Source organism: Sylvia atricapilla, chromosome 3 (assembly GCF_009819655.1).
Source record: "Sylvia atricapilla isolate bSylAtr1 chromosome 3, bSylAtr1.pri, whole genome shotgun sequence".
Lineage (NCBI taxonomy): Eukaryota > Metazoa > Chordata > Aves > Passeriformes > Sylviidae > Sylvia > Sylvia atricapilla.
The window spans coordinates 60,231,875-60,252,264 of record NC_089142.1 but is presented as its reverse complement, the minus strand read 5'-3'; the positions used below and the strand labels follow the sequence as shown (position 1 = coordinate 60,252,264).

At 44.1% G+C, this 20,390-nt stretch overlaps 1 protein-coding gene and 1 long non-coding RNA gene across 7 annotated transcripts in view; one reads left to right on the top strand and one right to left on the bottom strand.

Moving 5' to 3' along the window:
• The window catches only part of ARID1B (AT-rich interaction domain 1B), a 323,744-nt gene extending 306,724 nt beyond the window's left edge, over window positions 1-17,020 (bottom strand). For all 6 annotated transcript variants that reach the window (XM_066315514.1, XM_066315519.1, XM_066315515.1 and 3 more), the window contains exon 1: window positions 15,161-17,020. In XM_066315514.1, coding sequence (XP_066171611.1) covers window positions 15,161-16,912 — 1,752 coding nt within the window. In that variant the 5' untranslated portion in view covers window positions 16,913-17,020. The remainder of the gene's footprint in view (window positions 1-15,160) is intronic.
• Window positions 17,021-17,127: 107 nt separating this feature from the next.
• On the top strand, window positions 17,128-20,121 carry LOC136359152 (uncharacterized). Its single transcript, XR_010743231.1, has 2 exons — window positions 17,128-17,215; window positions 19,647-20,121. It is a non-coding gene; the product is annotated as an uncharacterized lncRNA (long non-coding RNA).
• The last annotated feature ends 269 nt before the right edge of the window (window positions 20,122-20,390 follow it).

Here is a 20,390-nt window from a genome sequence, read left to right as displayed (position 1 = left end):
CTTTCTCCAGCATAAGAGTACCCTTTCCCTCTTAAGCTTATGTGGTTTGGAAGCAGAGTAAGACAGACTATAAAAACTCTTATTCTGGTATAAGAGTGTCTCCATAGGGAGTTATATTGGTGCAATTATAGCATATAATTATAGCACATAGTTGTACTGTGTAGACAAGCACTAGATGCCCAGTCCACATATATTTTCTAGCAAAACAAATGGTTATCAAATTCCAATAGAGGCACATAAAATACTTAGCTTTCATTTTTGTTTGATGCACCTTTTTCATTTTAAAGTGATGAATTACTTCAATTAATCTTCCTTGAAAACGCTTTTCTCTCTGCTATTCTATATGGTAATAGATTGTTCTTCTGGTGGAGGCAGTTGTAAACTAACACTTTGAGAATGGCTGCGATATCTCCCACACTGATTTAGGCTCCCATATAAAGCAAGTGGTGAGAAATCAGGTACAAGGAAGGATTAAGGTGCTGTTTACACATTTGACTGTTAGACTCGCACCTTTTATAGTACATCCCCAGCCACTTTAAACAGTCAAGTGCTTCAATAATTTAGTCTCTATCCTTCTGACAATTTCATTCTCACCTCATTTGCTATAGAAGTTAAAACATTTCAGTCAACCTTGAGGAAGCCATGCTTCCTCCTCCCCCTCCCCCTGTACACACTGGGAAGAAAATAGTACATCTGAAAATCATGCCACTATCTGAACTTCAAATTACAAGAGAGAACCGAAAAACAGATGCAAACTTTAAAACTGCGAAAGACTCCTCAGAATCTTTTGAAAACAAGCAACTTTTCAGAGGATACTTAACTCAGAAACCTAAGCCTAAGCCAAATAAACTGCCGCCCTTTGTGAAAAAGATCCCTTAAAAAGGATGCAAGCAAAAATAAGGTTGTGCCCACCTCCAAAGTGGAAAGCACTGACATCCTACTACAAAAGTACCAGCGAAATTACTAACCACAGTAATACTTCGGTTTGGGCATTTTAAATACTTTACTAAGAAAGGCTAAGTGAGTCTAGAGCTAATTAAGGATTACGGTACCCATTTTTCAGGTAATTCTCTTTAGCACAGGTAATTCTCTTTAGCAAATTGTGTTTTTTCCTCTTTAACCATTTTGAAAACATGATGCTGCTAAGAAGAGCTCTATGTAGGATAGATATTCCTGTGTTTCCCTTTGTCCTAAACAATTTCATGCCTCAGCATAACACCAGGTTTTGTCTTGGAATACATCTGTAGCATTCAGAGCACACCTTGTTTGCTTCCATAACCACCATCTCTCTTGGTGGCAGAGATCTCTCGACAGGGCAGCCCCTCCCTAGCTCCCCATATCCTGCACAGCCCCTCAGCCCTCCAAAGTGCTCGCTGGGTTTGCTGCTCTGCATGATGCCCCACAGAGAGACCCCTGGGAGCAACCACTGGGGGTAACATGGAGCCACAGCAAGCAGCAGTGCTGGGCAAGGAGGATCACCACAGCAGGGAAGCTCCTTCCCACAGGTGCCCACTTCTCTGCAGCTGAAGTGCCAGCAACGGGTAAAGAGTTTTCAGTGGACTGTGAAGCGGTATCTCCACAACAAAACTGCTGCCCTATTTCCAAATCAAAGGTTTGCATCTCTTCACAGAGGAAACTGCATACCTAAGCATGAAGGTCAACTGATCTGGAAATTCATCTTGGTACTTTCAAATTTGCCAGTATGTCTGCAAATATGCTGGGCAAAAATAAACAATACTGACAGTTCTTACATGCAAAAATTTGACATACCCAAAGAAAAGCAGCAGAAAAAAAACCCTCTGAATAGGCATTATACAAAGGACAACATCATAAAAATATGTCAAGCTTAAGCGGAAATGGGTATGAAAGCCATTAGTTCCAATGGGTTAGCAAGACAAGGAGAGGAAGCTAAGTTAGTCCAGAACTCCAACAGAAGTCTGCAGTCATTTGCCTGTATGAAAACACTATAAACAGTGGAAGGAATTAATTTCACCTGCCCTTCAACATCAACACCTGAGCTTATTGGCTTAGACTTTCTTTAGAGTGAGGGGCAAACTATGAAACTTTAGAAGCATGATTCACTAGACTGGCATTACACATTTCCTTTAGAATGAGATGATTCATATGAAGATCTGACTATTTTTTTGGAATGAAGATACACAAAAAGATCAGGTACATATGGTTAGATGAATTTCACCCATGAAATCTTATTTTTCAAAGATACACACAGCCTACCTGGCCACTACAACCAATGCAAGGGTGATAATCATCGCCCTTGGCGGAAAAAATTACACTCTGCCTCAGCTTCTCTCCTTTTAAGAGAGGGATAACAATGACCCCCTGCTCCAGAGAAATGTTAAGAAATTGCCTGTCATTATTTATAGACTAATTTTACACTCAAGAGGCAATGTAGTGAAGAATTTAGGCTGACAGAAGCCTGTACCACCACTTCATGGCCTGATGCCCACCCTCAGTTGAACTGGCCATATTCTCCCTTGCTTTACCTTTTTGCTGCAAAGACTATGCTGCAAGTCAGATCTGCTCAATGATCTGGCTGAAAACTAAACATTCACAGGTCTTGTTTGGCAGGATTAGTTTTCAGACAAATCTTCAAGCTGATGCGACTCACCTTATGACACAAGGGAAGCAGCAGGGAGCTGATAAAAAGATGGGGACTGGTCTTTAGAGCAGAAGTGAAGTCTTAGATCAGCTTCAGACAACCATCAGACTCCCACAGTGGTGGAAGATCTTTTAGCAACACAAAACTGGATAAAAGAGTACTCAAGGAGTGTAACAAAAGGCCACCGAAAAGTGCAGAAATAAACAAATTAGATTTTCAAATTTTCTTCAGCTCTCCCAAGAGAAATTCTGGCTTGGTATCTACATAAAAAGTAGACGTCCATTTGGTTCAACATGATTTTCCTCTGCATTTATGTGTTACAACCTTTCTCCTGCTTTTTGTTTCAGCCTATGATCCTTGAAAGCCAAGGACAAAAGGCTGTTTTTCTGAGGAATACACACGTGGACCTTCTAATCAATGTATATAGATTGAACTCAAATTTTTTAAAAAAAATTGCTGCCTATTCCCAAGTATTAATCTAAGAATTACAAACAAAACATGCTACTGAATGCTCAGTATCAAACGTTTGGAGAAAAAAATTGGGAAATCCGCCCCCCCATCATGTTCATTGTCCCTTTGGATATATATAAACCCACTTCTGAAGAGGAAAACTGCATTTCTTCCTACTTTCGGCACACTGGCTGAGACAATTTGCGCAAGTAAGACAGACAACCTTATGCAAAATTAAGAATTTCAAGAAAGTAAAAATGTCATCAGAAATCATAAATATTTGAACCTTCCATTATGATGCCATGACTAGCTGCAGCCTCTCTGAAAAAGAATCTACCTTCTTCCTCCATCTCCTCAAGGAGGGCATCAGCCACAAGCCACAGAAGAATTTAAACTGAATGTTACAAGCAGGAGTAGAGAAAAGAAACAGAGAGGTTAAATCAGACACAGTGGGGTTTTTTTCAGGGAGCAGGATTGTTGCAAATAAACATCTAAGTCTTATTAGAGGCAAAGCAACAGGATTTGGAAACTATCATACAGGAAGAAACTGGCCTCAGTTCCTTCTTGAATTACTAAGGTATTCTCCTAGAACAATGGAACCTTAACTGACTTTTTAAACAGGCTTCATTCACCATCTTTATAGGATACATTCCCTCAAATAAAATATGACGCTGTGGAATAACAAACAACCACTGCAGCTCTCTACATCCCCCATCTTCTGAGGAGAATTAAAACTAAAGGAAATCTATAAAATGAAGTATCAAGTACTATAAAACTGCACAGAACATATCTAGTACACCACATCACTACTTAATATAGACAATTATTTGCCAAGTGCTCCCTCCCGTCAGCTCCAGTCTTTTCTACACTTTCCACATGTAAAGCAACAGCACACTTGATTTTTCATGTAGACATCTTTTTGAACATCTTTTGGACAAATATATATATTTTTTTTAATTTTTTTTTTTTATCACGTCTACCATTCCAGGTAAAAAAAATGCACATTGACAGTTACACTTCAGCTTGGGTTTCTTTCCTTTGTTTCCTTCCTTTAAGTCTGCTACTTCTTAGAAGATCAGCAATAGAGGAACCCAGAACAAAAATACCAGCACCATAGATAACTACTAGATAACTACTTGTACAACTGTACTACTTGTACACAGATAACCAGCATAGATAACTACTTGTACAATTTTTACTATTATACTGTCAAGTCTTGCCAGGATTGGGGGGCTTGCTCGGTTGGTTTTTAGCAGCTTCTTGCTTCTTTTTCTTAAATGCAACTTGACCTCTAGTCACCAGGAGAGCCTGCACAGGAAGCTGGAGAGCTAAGACACCTTCTCTGCTGCCACTCTTTGCCCAACAACTTTTGTCAACTTGGAGGACAGAGGAGCAAATACAAGTTAGAGGGATGGAGGAAACACAAGTCAGACAGAAGGGTACCTGGATCACTCAAAAGCTATTTTTTCAGTGGCTATACAGTCACACTACTCACTCTTGCACAGCTGTTAAAATTGCAGAAGACAGTAAGGATGACTTTTCCATCACTCCAATGACTTGGAAAGTGAGAAAGACATTTTGAGAAAGAAAAAGAAGTATTACAAAACAAAGGAGCAAAAAGAGATTATGACATTTGGATAAAGCAACGTACTATGACTTTGGGAAGAAAAGAAATGAAATAGATGTAAATAACCCACAAATAATCTTTCACTCATTGAAGGGGAAAATACAGAGGAAGAGTGCTGAGCAACCACCTCACACATCAGAGCTGACACAATAACATTAGTATCTGCAGAACAAGTAGAAGACTGCATCCACCATTCTGTCAAATGGTGTCAAATTCTGTCAAATTACCAGCAAAGTAACATCTCACTCGGGCCCTCCTCAACCTTCCCGGTAATGAGAAAGGCACGGTTACTGTTGCTATTATTATTGAAATGAGCTTAAGAACCAAAAGGAGGAATGTGTGGCTATCTAGGCAAAGTCTTCCGGGGACAGAGAATCCCTCTCCACCGCTTGTTCAAACAGCTGCATTTAGCAGATTTCCTGTGAAGAAACCAAATCTCTAAATGTCCCAGTATATGAAATAACCAGTCCATGTACCTAAATCTGAAACTTTTCAAGGGTCTCAATTAATCCAGAAAATGTTCTGATTGGCATCAGCAATCACAGATAAAGCTCTCAACGGTTTAGACTGAAGTAGCCTTTAGATTCCAAGCTAATTCTTCGAAAAATCTTTAAATATTGGCCTCTACTACAGCACTTTGATCACTTCAAGAATACTGCCCTAAAATTCGAGACACTTTGTTTCAGATGCTGCTGCCCAATCATCCCCTGCTATAAAGGAAAAGCTCAATTAAGTTGGGAACTTCTCTTCTGAATGATTTTAAATGGTATTTTTTTAGTTGTGGTTGGATCTCACTTAGCGTAATTGCTATTTATATCAAAACATTAAAAGGTCTGGTTATGGGGTTTATTAGAAAAGCAAAATCTGTTTTTAATACTTTAAAAAACCCACAACAAAATACTCCATAGCACTATTTCCATTTGTATTTGCATACCACATGTTCAACAACAAAAAGAGCATTCTGCAGAAAGTTAAAAATCTCAGAAATGTTGCTGAATTAGTAGCTCCTACAGTTTGTTAGTAGGAAAACCGGCTCTGTGCCAGGCTGGAAGGAGGGGGCTATCACAAGGGATGTGTGTTAGCTTCGGGATTTAAAAGAAAAAATACATATATTATGAACCAAAACCTAACACACAAGACAAGTAAATACAGTATCTCTTCACTAGGAAAGATTTCTGATGTGACAGAAGCGCGGCTTGAAGCGCTAGCGGCACTCCACGCGGCGCTGCTTCCCGGAGGCGAGGGCAGACTGCTCCCGGGGCGGCCGGGGGACAGCAGGGGCCGCGGACACGGACAGACACCGGCGGCAGCGGCGAGGCCGGGCGGCCCGGGCCCGGAGCGGCGCCGAGGCCGCCGAAAAGCAACAGACAGCTGCTGGCGGCGGCAAAGGCGAAAATACTGTCATCCTGTGACCCTCACACCAGAGAACTAGTTCGTTTCGTGTGCGCAACTTGCACAGACACTGCCCCCGGGCCGGGACCCCGCCGCCCCCGCCTTTCCCGCCCCCGTGTCCCGCCGGGAAACGCCTCCCTCAGGCACCGCGGCCGCGGGACAGCCAACAGCATCCACACATCCCGGCACGTCCCACGGCCGCGACATGCCGGGCACCAGGAACGCGCCTCCCCCACACAACCTGACCTTTCTGCCCGCAGGAAAGAAGACCTTTCAAACGTAGGTAAGTAAAATTATTTTGCTACTGCTTGTACGTAGCTAAAACAGCCTCAATGTACCTACTTCTATTTTTCCAAAAATATTTCTTTAAATAGCCTCTGTGATCAACCATAAACTTAAAACAGCAACAGCTCTAAAGAACATGCTTATTACTTTTCTTTGCTTGGGAATTTCAATCAAATAAGAAATACTGAATTAAAAAAAAATCACAAAAGCGCAATTATTTTCCATAAATCATGCCTGAAAATAAGACATCAACACTAACATTTCATATAAACAGAAAATCCAAAATATTCACAACATAAATTGCTACACCAAAAAAAAAAAAAAAATACAGAACTCCATACATTCCATCCAAATCAAAGGCTGCAAACAAACCAGCATATTCCTTTGATGCTGTCAAAACAAACCTCCTTATCTTTATTTTTAACTTTAGAAGAATAAAATTTAAGAACTACAAATCCTGTCCTTGTGGTTTCAAAAGAAATTTTCAGAGCTGATGTTTCAGTATCTTGCTTACAAACTAGTAAGTCTGACAAGCTAACCAAATAACATGATCAATGCTGGGAACACCGAGTCTCAGATCCCATCCAAACAGAGGAAGGCACAGTGCAGACTGGATACCTTCACATGTAATGCAAGTGTTTAGGCTGCCTATTCATTCTGCATTACTCTCTAATTAAAACTGCACATCAAACTCCAATGATTAAATAAGGCAAATATTACCCTTATTTTAACATGGAGAAACCAAGGTATCAGTCAGTAAAACCAGCTACCTTTAGCTCAGGCAGCCAGCTGAGAGACATCAAGAATTCCTGCACCAATTCTCTACTAATACCATTTTCCTGAAGTCACATAATTTACTTACCATGGCTGAATTCACTGCTTGTGTAAAGAAGGCACTATTCCACTTCAATCAATCTGTGAATTAAGCCATGTCCACACCGGGAACAGCACACACAACTACAACTATCCTTTTAAAACAGGATCCCTCCTTTTGGGATTTTCTGAACCGATTTCCTCTCTTTACTCGAACAAACAAAGAACCACCAAGCTCCAACTTGAGCAACTTCTGTGAAGGACAGCTGTACCAGGGACTGCTACGACACCCTCTCTTTGCCACGCAACACAGACCTCTTTGCCCTTTTAAAGGGTGACCAAAACCTGTTTGTGGAACTATCTACCTTCTGAAAAACTCAGCAAAATACCTCAACAGCCCTACCTCCAAACCCCTCAAGAGAGGCTTCTTATAAAGGCTGTTATTTTGATGGTGAAGATACACTACCACCCCAATGGTTAACTAAATGCAAAGGGTTTGCCACAACAGCTATTAGTCAAGGATGCAATTAATTCCCTGGATCTAACTATGTAGCTGCAGTAACAGAACTTCACAGTGAACCTAGCCATGTGGTCTTTAAAGGGAAGTAAATTGATTCAGTAACTTGGCAGAATCATATCCAAGAGAAAGCCCTGCTACCTAAGATTTGTTTTTTGAGTAAACAGGTATCTAAAATAAATACAAAACAAAAAACAAAAGACAAAAAAACCCAAACCGCCTCCCCAACCCCATGAGTATAAAAATTTGAAGGAGAAGCTTGCAAGACTCTAACAGTAACACAATTAACACTATCCCTTAAAAAAAGGGGGGGGGGGATTTATATATCAAGGGTTTTTCCCATTTTTGTATTTATTCTATTTTTAGCAACAAACTAAAATTCCATGTATGTCTACTTCCTCAATTAAAAAAAAAATTAAAAAATATTAGAAGAATATTCTTTCCCCACCCTCCAATGGTCAAAAAGAGACTGATGTGGGTGGCAGGGGAGATCAGTGGCACAGCCTTACAGATGGAAGTGTCAGAGGGCCTATCACTCAGATGGATGTCTTCATAAACAATTACTACATCACAAACCTGAATTCAGTATCTTTTCAAATCTGAGAAGCTTACAACGCAGGGCAAAGAGCATAGCAGTGAATTCTTACAGGCAGGACATTGTTTGGCAATTGTGCATGTTCAGGTGCAAAAGATTAATTAATACCTCTTAAAACTGGAGAAAAGACTAATAAAGAGATTACATACTTCTATATATGCTTAGTCCTTCTGATGTAGTTACTAATCCACAATGACTCAAATGCAAAAACTAATATGAACGTAGATCACACACTGATAGGTCTGTATTGAAAGCAATTCCTTATACATGCTGCAGAACCATCAAACTGTTTTATATCCACAAATTGGCCACTACACATTCAGAAATTCAGCCACTTCATGCACTTGTTAAGTTGATAAGGAAACTAACATTTCCACTATACATGGAATATAAATGCACAGTGTATCAACACCCTTTCAAATCATGCCTGCCAAAAACTTTTACATTGATTTCACATTAGCTTTAATAAACATAAATAAAGTATTTTAATAAAAGCAATGATCTCAGGTTTCACAATTTCCAAAACAACTGCAGGCACCTTCAGATAACATAAACATCCTACATTGGGAATACAAAGTTTGATAAAAGGTACTTCATATTTGCAGTAAGAGCAATTCCCATGTGAAAAGCAATCTTTAAATAAGACACAACTGTGATTTCTGCATCAAATCTGCTCACTTCAAAACTGAAGACAACGTATCTGCCAGATAAAACAACTAGACTTGATGGTAAGGAACTCTGTGCGTGCACCTCCATGTGCAGCCCACCCCAGAACACATTGGTGGCTCTGCGCAGAATCCTCATCAAAAGACAAGTTCCACGACACTTGTTAAGCTCCTGGGCACTTGTTCAATTCAATTTTCCTCAAAATTTAATTTCTATGAGAAATCTAGCCTCTTTATATAGATGATATTGTGTATGTAATGATAAAAGAGTGCAAGGAATACTGAAATTTTGGATTACGGTGCCTTTTGCTTAAGGTAATTGTACTGATACAGCAGACAAATCCCTTGTTTCGCTCACTTATTTGTCTTCTTACTTGCTGAATAGATTCCAGCAAAGCTTACATTCTCCCACAACAGAATGTGTTCACAATAAGACTGGATTTATTCAAAAGCTAGAATTTACGGCACCGAGACCCTGGCTACTTTCAAAAGACCTGTCCTCGAGTGTGCCTGTCTGAAGCAACGTGGGTGTTATGTGCCTCTGTTTCCTCACCCTGTACAACAGGGATAATAATTTTTTACTCCAGTCCAAGAGACTCTAGAAAAACAGTGTAAAAATCGAATGTACTTGGAATATTGTACCCGAGAACCTAAAGGTAGTTAAAATCAATCCTGTACAAATTTGCCATCTACTGTCCCCACTGTTCACAGATTAACATTGGTTTTTTAAGATACATTTATCCCTGAGGCTTCCTCGACTGCAGTGAAACACCACCCTGGACAGGTTCAGCTTTTTTGGAGGTGTCACGCTCCTGGTGGATCACTGGATGATGCCACCCTCTCAGAACTGGAAGTACAACAACAGAAATTGTCCGACCCACCTGCAACACAAATGCTGCAGCATTCTGCCAGCATATCAGCAGGTGTGTGTGAAACTGAGCAAGAACAGGTACGATTGGAGAACAGAAAAAGTAAAAGGGTAATACTATGATCTGAATAGCAAAACATACACTAAATGTACAGGAACCCTTCAGGTGTACTAAAAAATAATTTTAAATTTATTAACCGATAAGACTTCCTTAAAATAAATTTTACTCTAATATGATTGGCTCCACAACATTTTTGTGCATTACATTTATTTGCTTCTATAAGCACCAAGCAATACAAAAACAACACTGCTAAGCAGCACTTTTCTCTTACCAGTTTTCAAAACAAATTTGAAAACCACTAAGGTATACTTTTAATTTAAGTTTAATTAAAGTCCTCATTCAATCGTACCAAAACATATATTTAACACTATGTAAATAGCCCCAAAATTGAAAGAAAAAAGTTTTTTTTCCCAAGTACCTTAATAATCACAATTCTAAAATATACTCTAGCAAGTTAGCCTACCACAAACACATGCTACTGAAATTCTGCAGCCTTGAGCATGCATGCACAGTGAATGTGGCAACACTGCTTTACATATCCACAGAGAATCTTCAAAGCCTCCTGATAAATGGCACATTTTGAAGAAGTACTGAGAGATCTAACTGGTATAGGGCACAGGTACAATCTTAGGAACCAAAGAGTAAATAAACTACTGCCACTCTCATGTTAACAATCAGAATGTCAAAATACCTATAACAAAACACTTGAGGCACAAAAGTAGGAAAGTTGTATCAGTAACTAATCAAACTTGTTTTCATTGCACAAATTTAATCTTGTTTTAACCAAGATACTATTTCAGAATGAACAAGCATCACCTAACAGACCACGCTTAGTAATTTCAAAAACATTATTTTACATATGTAACTAGAAAATTTAGCAATGCATTAAATGCCTTAATTTTCATCCCCCGAGATTCAGACCAAAATGCCAAAAAGACAGTATTCGACTTCTCAGTAGAAGAATCCTTACATTATGGAAGCAGTAATAGAGTAGGCAGGTTTGCATCTCTCTTTCTTTATTGTATCTCGTACACAGGGTTCTGCTGTTCCATGTGTAGCCATAAGCGCTACTACAGAAACCAATAACTGAACACCAAACCACAAAGTGTCAAATATATGGTCGTAATATATATATAGATGCTACTAACTGTGAATATTGCTATTTGCTACTTCTAAATAGAAGCTATGTGAATACTAAACTGTTTATTTGAAACTGCACAGGGAAAAATATATTTTATTCTCCCATTGAGACATCAAGAATCTATTCACCACACTAACAGCTGTTTAATGGCCTTCAGGCACAGGACATGATTCTGCAGCCTTGGCTTAGCCAGAACTCTCAATACGGGCAATCTATTTGGCATAAAAAGAGCTGCAGAATCAGGCATATTCAGAGCTTCTCTGAAACAAAACAAGCGATACATACACAAACTCGGAGCAGCTCGACAGATTTTATTTTTTTTTTTTAGTACTTGCTGTGCGTCTTATACAGGTACTCCTGAAAAGACCCAGGTTCTCTCATTCTGTGTAGATGTATGTAAATCATACAGACATGCACAAAGGAAAAAGATGTATATAAAGTGCACACTGAGAGGCCAGCTAATCTGTTAAACTGCTGCAGTGCAAACCAGAAGTGAAGAATAAAAGGAGCCTCAGGACTATAAATATCTGTATGCTGTCAAGGACGAATCAATAATCAAAAAGACCTAAATGACAAGGTACTGTACTAGCATCACACAAGTTCCCCACGACCAAATCAATGTATCTGTGTGAGCAACATCCATCTGCTTCGAAAATGTGCATTCTTCAGAAGGAGGAGGCCTCTACTGCAAGCTTCCATCATATCTCTGAGTTGGTTAAGGTGATTAAATTAAATGGAAGTAGAATTTTCTTAAATAATTTAATAGGCTGGACAAATACAGAACTTACTTCAGAGTAGGATGCCACAGTTCTGCATATTACAAAAATTACCCATGCCGAGGCAAGAATTTCCTGAACGAGCATCTCAGACGTTGTAGCCTACTGTCGGTCCTTTTTCTCTGTTCACAGGACAATAGTTCCTTATAGGCTTAGGGGCCAATCAACATCTGCTTTGCAAAGGCACATGACAAGTGAGCAGATCCTAATGTGTGTATACACATATCAAGAGCACACGTGTATGACTACTAAAAAAATCAAAGAGAAGCCTTCTGTTCAGATGCTGGATTAAATATTTCAATTTTCTCTTTCAAAAAGCAATCAATTTCTCTACTTAATGACATATCATACCTGGAGATTGACACGTGGGAATTAAAAATAAGTAACAGTATACAAAACCAATTGTGTTCTGCAAGCTAACGGTAACTATTTTTTGACACAACCCATTTTATACATCAAAAAATATTAATTTAAAACCTAAAAAAAAAAATTTATCTCAATCTCTTACTGGGAAAACTCATAATATGAAAAACAATGACGTCTTGCCTTTATGACAATAATTTTGAGGAAAAGATAATTTAAGAAATAAAGAAATTGTGCTCTTGCCAGACTATTCTTTCTAAGCTGCATGCCAATCCTCACCAAAAAAAAAAAAAATAACAAAGAAAGAAAAAAAGGAAAAAAGAAATCTATAAGAGAGGATGTAAATCCATAAATATAAGGAAGTATTTCTAAGGGTCATACTGAGGACATAAATGAATTTACTCTCACTCCTCCAATAAAAATAAAATACTTTAAACAATCTCTGCCATAAAGAAACAGCACCCTGAACTAGCATGTACGATGTCTGACAACCGTTTTCCTATCTTTTAAAGCCACAAATTCTGAACTACCTGCTTAAAAGGAGATGATGCAAATATTTTTAGAGTAATTATGAAAGGTTATGCATACGAGGCTTCATTTCATTATGTCTTCCAGTGACCCTTTTACCATTGCAAATTTAAAAAAGGTAAAAATTAACACACACATCTTATTTCCTTGGAAGAAAAAGAAAGGAAAACAGAATAAAAACATTACAGGAATGGTCTGTTGGAAGTAGACAAACACACACACAGCCCATCTAAGGTTTCTATATTTTTTTTATCAGGATTAATACACCATTCGCAATATTAAGCGGTGATTTTTTCAGATTCTATTCATTACTTTATGGAAAGATTCAGCCGTTGGAGGACCCCGAAAGCATACACCTGCATTTGTTCCTGTCAGACCTTGCTGTTAAAAGCTGTTAAAAGATTTAACAGTTCTTAATAGAAAGATCTTGTTGAAGGGAAAAGAAACCTATAAAATTCTAATGCACTACTCCATTTAACACAATCCACTTTCCTACTGAGAATTCAAACCTAATCTCACACTTGTGTACAAAAAGAAAGAGATCAACAACTCCCGATGCTTCTTGAAGTATTCTATCCACAATTCAAATAAAAGCACGTTTTCTCCCGAATATCTGGATTTGTTGCAGAGCTGAAACAAACACAACCTCTGGCAGAGCGGCTCCTTCTTCCCTTCTTTGTACAATATACGGCATTTTCTCACCTACAGCAGCTCACATGCAAACACGGTCTTCTTAAGAGGCATGCACAGGTTAGGCATCGAGCTAACAGAAATGCAACGAAACTAGTATTTGGTTTCTTTTTTTTAATAAAACTCCAATCCCTCGCATAACATCCGTAATCTGCAACATTACAAAATGCTTCGGTTTGCCAGGGTTTTGTTGGTAAGAAGGCGCGAGTGCGACCCGAAAACCCGAACCCTCGTCCAAAAGCACCGTTATTACGAGGCACTTTCCCTACCGCCTCTAATTAGCGCGGAATTAAAAGTCTAAAATAAGTGAGCAAACAGAGATAAGCAGATAAGCAAATCAGTCGGTGGGCAGGAGAAGCGGGCGGCGCGGGCAGGCGGCGGCCCGGTGCCCCCGGTGCCGGCGGTGTTTGCGGCGGGGGCTCTGTGCCTGCGCCGCTCCAGCGCCTCTATTTACATCAGCGGCGCGAGGTGCCCAATGGCGCGCGCGGAGCCAATCAGATGGCAGATTAGATGTCAACTCGGAGGCAGCTGTCGGGAGACGGTTGCAGCCAGTTTACCTCCACAATTCAAATTCCCAACCTGGCGGGCGGAGGAGACCCGGACGCTCCTCCAAGGGTCGCGCCCGGCAGCCGGCATTCCTCCCGCGCCGCGCCGCGCCGCCCCGGAAAAGGCGCTGCGCCGCACCCGCCGCCCCGCGCTCATCGCGCCTGCCTATCGATCGGATCCATCCATCGATCCATCGCCGGAGTTACCGGGGCTGGGGCACAGGAGTGCGGGAGGGAGCCCGCACTGCCCCGGTGCCCGCGCCCCCTCACTGACGCCGAGGACTTTTCCCTTTTTTTTTTTTTTTTTTTTTCCCTTTCTTTTTTTTTTTTTCTTTCTTTCTTTTTTTTTTTTTTTTTTTCTTTCTTCCTCTCTTTTTTTTTTTTTTTTCTTCTTTTTTTTTTTCAATTTCCTCGTGTTTGTGGAGACGCGAAGGGCAGCTACGCGCCCGCGCACGCTCCTGCCGGCGGGCGATCCCCCGCGGGTCACCGGGCCGGGACGACCCGCGCGGACCGGGCGCACACGCGCACACACACGCACGCGCGCGCTCTTCCCACAGGGAAAGGAGCGCGGCCGCGTTACGTGGATCTCACTGCGGTAACTCCAATCAGTGACAAACTAATTTGCTAAGAGCGCGCAACGGCGCAACTCGTTCTGCTCGGAGATTTAAAAAAAAAAAAAAAAAATATAAGAGGAGGAAAAAAAAAACAACCCCAAAAAAACCCCCCCACCAAACAAAAAAACCAACCCAACGGGTTAAAGAGAAGAAAAAAAAAAGGCCCCGTGAAAAATAATGGACGTTATCCCCCGGGAGCCCCCCGGGTCCGGCACTCCGGTTACAAAATCCAGCCCCCCGCCCCCGTCCGTCCCGAGCTGCTTGTCCTCCGGGCCCTGCGTCTCTCCGACGCTGTTTCAAAGTGGTGGGGGAAAATATTAATTGGGCCTGAGAACAACCTAATTTCGGCAGCGAAAGCCACACTCCGGTGCCTCCAGCCCCAACGGGGCCGCGCATTGTGCACGGCTCACCCTCGCTACGGAGGCAGCGAGGGGCAAAACTGGCCCAAGAAGAGAACGGGGGGGTGGGGGTGGGGGAGGAAGAGAAAAAAATAAAAGACAAAAAAGAGGGGGGGGGGGGAGAAAAAAAAAAGTGAATTATAAAGAAACTAAGAGCCCGACACGAGCGACACGGAGGCATGAGCCATCATTAACCGAGCGCGGGGAGTTACCTGGGTCCTGCTGATGGCCTGCCCGGTGTTCCCGGGGCTCATCGCCGGGTGGTTCCTTTGTTGTGCCGCTGCCCAGGCCGGGTTCGCCGCTCCGTACTGGGCGCCCATGTCCTTGCCCATGCCCATGCCCGCCGCTGCCTGCTGGCTTCCCGGGGCGGCCGCCGCTGCCTGGGGCTGGGGCTGCGGCGGGGCGCTGGGGCTGCTGTAGTCGGGGTAGCTGCTGCCGTAGCTCCGCATCATGGGGCTGGGGGACGTGAGCAGCTGGTTCAAGGTAGGGGTGGCCCCGGACGGGTGCTGGTTCTGCCCGGAGAACCGCGCAAAGCCGCCGGCCGCCGCCGCCGCGCCGGCACCAGCCTTGCCGAGGCCGGCTCCGCCGCCGGGGCCCATCATCATGCCGCCGCCGGGCTGCCGCGGGGAGCTCAGCACCCCGTAGCCCGCCGCGGAGCCCCCGTAGCCGCCGCCTGCCCCGGCGGCCGCCGCCGCCGCCGCCGCCACGGCTCCCGCGCCGCCGCCGCCGCCCGCGCCGCCGCCGCCGGGGCCGCGGCCGTAGCCCGGGTAGTGGTTGTACTGGCTGTTGGGGTACCCTTCGTGGGAGTTCTGCAGGGGGTCCATGCTGTTGGGGGCCGCCGTGGGGTGCATTATCCCCATCCCGGGGCTTTGTTGTCCGCCATGTTGATCAAAGCAAGGCCCGGCGCGGCTCGCCGTAGCGCTGCTGGCAGGGGCAGGGGCAGGGTTGCCATAATAGCTATTGAACTCCGAGACACCCACCGCGGAGGGGCCGCCGCCGCCTCCCCCGCTCCCGCCGCCGCCGCCGAGGCCGCCGCCGCCGCTCCCAGCGCTCGGGGGCGGCTGCTGGGGCTGCTGCTGTCCGCCCAGGGGTCCCAAGCCGGGGTGATCGTAGCGGCCGCCGATGGGCTCGCCCATCTTGCCGGGCATCTCCTCCTCGTCGGCGCCTTTATTCAGCATTTGCTGCGGCTGCTGGGGGGGCTCGGCCTGAGCGCCCAAAACACTGTCTTTTCCTCCATGTTGCTGCTGCTCCATGTCTGCACTGGGCTGAGCAGCGCCGCCACCGCCACCGCCGTTGTTGTTGCTGCTGCCGCCGCCGCCGCCGCCGCCGAGGCTGCTGTTGTTATTCTGCACGGGATGGTGCTGAGGCGGCGGCTGCTGCGGCGGCGGCGGCGGGAATTGATTTAGCTGCTGCTGTAGTGCATGGTGGTGGTGGTGCGGGTGGTGGGCATGGTGGTGGTGGGCATGGTGATGCGGGTGGTGGGCATGGTGGTGGTGGGGCGGCGCGGCGGGGTGATCGCCTCCGACGCTCTTCAGCTTGTGGTTGGGGAGCAGCCCCGTCTCCATAGCCGAGCCCGGGTTGGAGGAGGAGGAGGAGGAGGAGGAAGAAGACGAAGAAGATGAAGATAACTCCGAGGAGCTTCCACCTTCCTTCAGAGCCGGCTCCGAGGAGGAGCCGCCGCCGCTGGCGTTGTTGTTGTTACCGGCGGCAGCGGCGGGAGCCGCGTTATTGGCCATGTTCGGCGGCTCGCTGCGGTGGTGGTGGTGGAGATGGTGATCTAAATTATTCACGCTGCTGCCGCCGGCCGGACTCCCCTCGCCGACCCCCAGCGCGGGGCCCGGCCCGGGAGCCCCGGCCCCCCCCGGGCCTCGCTCTGGGCCCAGGCCGCCCGGCAGGCTCGGGGCTTTGCCCTTGCTGTTGTTTGCACTCGCCGGAGCCGCTGCTACTTGCGCGGCCATGATCATCGCAACATTGTGCGAGTCCGGAGAAATTTGTGCTGATAATAGTAACTACCAAAAAAAAATTTTTTAAAAACCGCTAAAATTGAAAAAAAAAAAATAAACGAAGCAAAAAAAAAAAAAAAATCGACTCCCACCCTGAAAAATGGGGGGAGAGCAGAGGGGTGGGGGGAAGGAGAGGAGAGGGGCAGAAGGAGAAGCGGCCGGGGCAGGGACTTGATTGAGCCCAGAGTATCCCCTGCGGACCGCTCCGCACGCACCGAGTTACAGCGATTTCCCTCCCCGAGTCCGTGGTTGAGGTTAGAAATGGTAAGAACGCCTTACGGTCCGTGCCCGTTCCTGCTGTGTGATTTCACGTTGAAAGTTTTTTTGTTCAGGTTTAAATGAAACTTTTTTTTTTTCCTCCTCCTTTCCTCCCTAACCCGGATATGGGTAAACACACGTCTGCCGGAGCCGCGCTGGCCCAGCATGGCATGAGCGAGCGAGCGAGCCGGAGCCGGCAGCCATCGCCCCCACCGCCCCGATCGCTCCCGCGCACCCGCAAAACGCGGACTGGACTCCGCGCTGGACTCGCTCGGGCTCCGCTCCCCTGCCCGCTCTGCCGGCAGCGCGGCGGGATGGGGGGCGCGGCCCCGCGGGTCCCCCCGCTGCCGGCGGGGTCCCGCCCGTGGGCGCGCCGGCGGTCGCGGCCTGCGCGGAGCTCCGAGCCCGCGGGGGCTGCTCCCGCCCGTGCCGAGCCGGGCCCCGACGGGCGCCTCGGGCCGCCGAACGCCGCTGGGGCGGGGCGGGGAGCGGGACTGTCCCCGGTGCTGCGGGGCCCAGGGTGCCGCCGGCGGCGCTGCCCCGCGCGGGCCGGCTCGGCGGGAGGGAGGCGAGGGGCCGCCATGCGCTCCGGCTGTGCCGGAGCAGATGCATCGGTCAAACTTTGGGGGCCCGCACGCCGGCCCCCGGCCCCGTGTGCCGTGCTCAGCAGCCGCCTCGTGTTCCGAGGGCAGGGACACGTTTGCTCATGTGACGGAGAAATTAGATTTGTTTTGGATTTTTTCCCCCTCAGCCACCCGCCCCCTGAAGATTTATATTGTATGTGAAGACGGTTATAAAATTTAACCTAAAATTCTGCAGCGGTAGCATCTTTGCAGTTGTCCACATTGTCCAGCTGTCTCCAAATTCTAACGGTCATTTGCACTGATGATGCTTTTATATATAGGGCCGTTTTCAATATGTTCTGTGTACTTATTTGCAGTTCAACAGGAGTTGATCAAAGAGGGAGAGACATTTTTGGTCTCATAATTGTTTCCCCAAACAATATAATTTCTAGTATGCACAAGACACTCATGAATACGTAGTAACACAAACCCCAAAATATGTAATCTGAGTAACTCTTGCGCTAAATGGAAAGATGCTGCTGACCTACATTTTTGAACCAGAACAGTTTGAAGGGTTTTTTTTATAACTATCTTAATACAAGTGATAGCCTAGTATAACAAAAGGTAATAGTCACACATTACGTTCAACAAATGAAAGCATTTGGGAGATCAAATACTTGGCTATGAATACAGCAAACTGGGATATTAGTAAATGTTTTCAATACAGCAAGGATCTAAACCACGGTGTTTTAAATTAATATATTTATACGCTCTGTTAAAGGTAAGCATGTTTTCAAATTTCAAAATGGATAAATAGGAGATTCAATCATAATGGTAGAGAAAAATGCAGCATATCAAGAAAGATGCTGTCACGAGTAGGTAGGCTTTTTTGAATTCACTGTGAAAACATTAAAGGAGCAGAAGCTTCATGCTCTAATGTTGAGTTACATGCAAAGATTATTGATAAATGTATGAGCAGTGTGATTCCAGTGTCTATTAATTTTAGTTCTGTCTGAAAAGTCAGAAATACTATGATTTGCATTGTAGAGTTAGTTTTGGAAAGTCTCGGTGCTCGTGAAGTACATCTTGCTAATACTTTTGTTTTACAGTTGGGGGGGTTGGTTTTTTTTGGTTGGTTGGTGGTTTTGTGGGGGGTTTTTTCATATCCTTTTGCCAGTGCGAAAATGTTATATGGCTACATATATATAAACACAGAGCAGGAAAAAAAAAAAGGTGAGTAATTCTAGCGGGGGGAATCAGGTGCATACCCAAGGGTCATTACAGTCTGTAACAACAACAAATTGCAATTCTATGCAAACTGCTAGAAAGGGATATATCATCTTTGTAGGAGAGAGAATAACAGAACCGTAAGATGAATTCATGCCAAATCATTCATCAGCTTTTGCCAAGAGAATACTACATCTTTGTTAGTGAGCCTTTTTGACATTATCTCCTGGATTTTCTTCTTTTCTATATTCAAATGCACGCTAATTATACACATTAAACCACCTAAGTTGATTCTTAAAGTCTTTCATATGCAAATAAAAATATAAATGTCTCCTTGTGTGTATTTCTTTACATGTGTACTCTAACATAAAATATAAATTCAATTAAACACTTATACTTTAAGACATTTATATTTGAGCAAAAATACATATATTGATGATCTGCTAAGATGTGCTGATAGTGCCTGGGCTGCAGATCGCTATACTTCCTGACACACTCCACAACTCTTTCCAGTCAGAAAAATAACCCGCAAAAGTTTAACACAGATTTACTTGGAAATGTTTTCCCTGGGAAAAAGGGGGGGAAAGGATGAGGCTTTAAACTGAAGAGTTCGTACCACTAACTCCTTTTCCTCCCATTTGTTTCAGCAACTCGGCTGCAAGATTGGAACTAAGAGGCTATAAAATTGAGGCCCTCAGCACAATGAAATCAGTCTGCTATAAAAGGCAACACATGCCAGTTTTTCCTCCCCAATGGCAGATGCCACACCCTAAAGCAGACAGAAGGCACTGCAGTCTGTGCAAGGGAAGCACAACACAAAGCAACAACGATGGTTCAATTTTTTAGATCGCAAATAATGTTGAAATTCCTTTTGCCATCTTTGCTCAGATGATGAGTGGTAGTGTTTGTTAAATTCAAATGCTCCTTTCCAAAAGCTCTCATTGTATGCATGAATTATGAATTTATTATAATATAATGTAAAAAAGCTCTAATTGCCATGCATATTATCTGCTGCAAAGTGATTGCGTTGATATTTGATATCACAAGTACGCAGTTTCAACTTTAGTCCTATTTTCATTGTTCCTTCAATTTAATTATTTTCTATAGACCAATGTTGTCCAAGTGTAGTTTCTTTCTCTTGATTTTTCCTGATAAATTATAAACTCTGGTGCTCTAGGATCCCTCTTCAAAATAAACCACATAATTTTCTAAACTTACTGTTGGTAATTTGTTTAGACCATTGGCTACGACATTTATACAGACCCTCTAGGCCACCTGTCTGTAGTTCAACCCTGTGAAAGTTACTGCCTTTCCCAGCAGTACAGCAGCCATCCTTCCATTTGGCCTTCCAAGTCATACAAAAAGTAACACCGAAGAGACAAGTGGAAAAC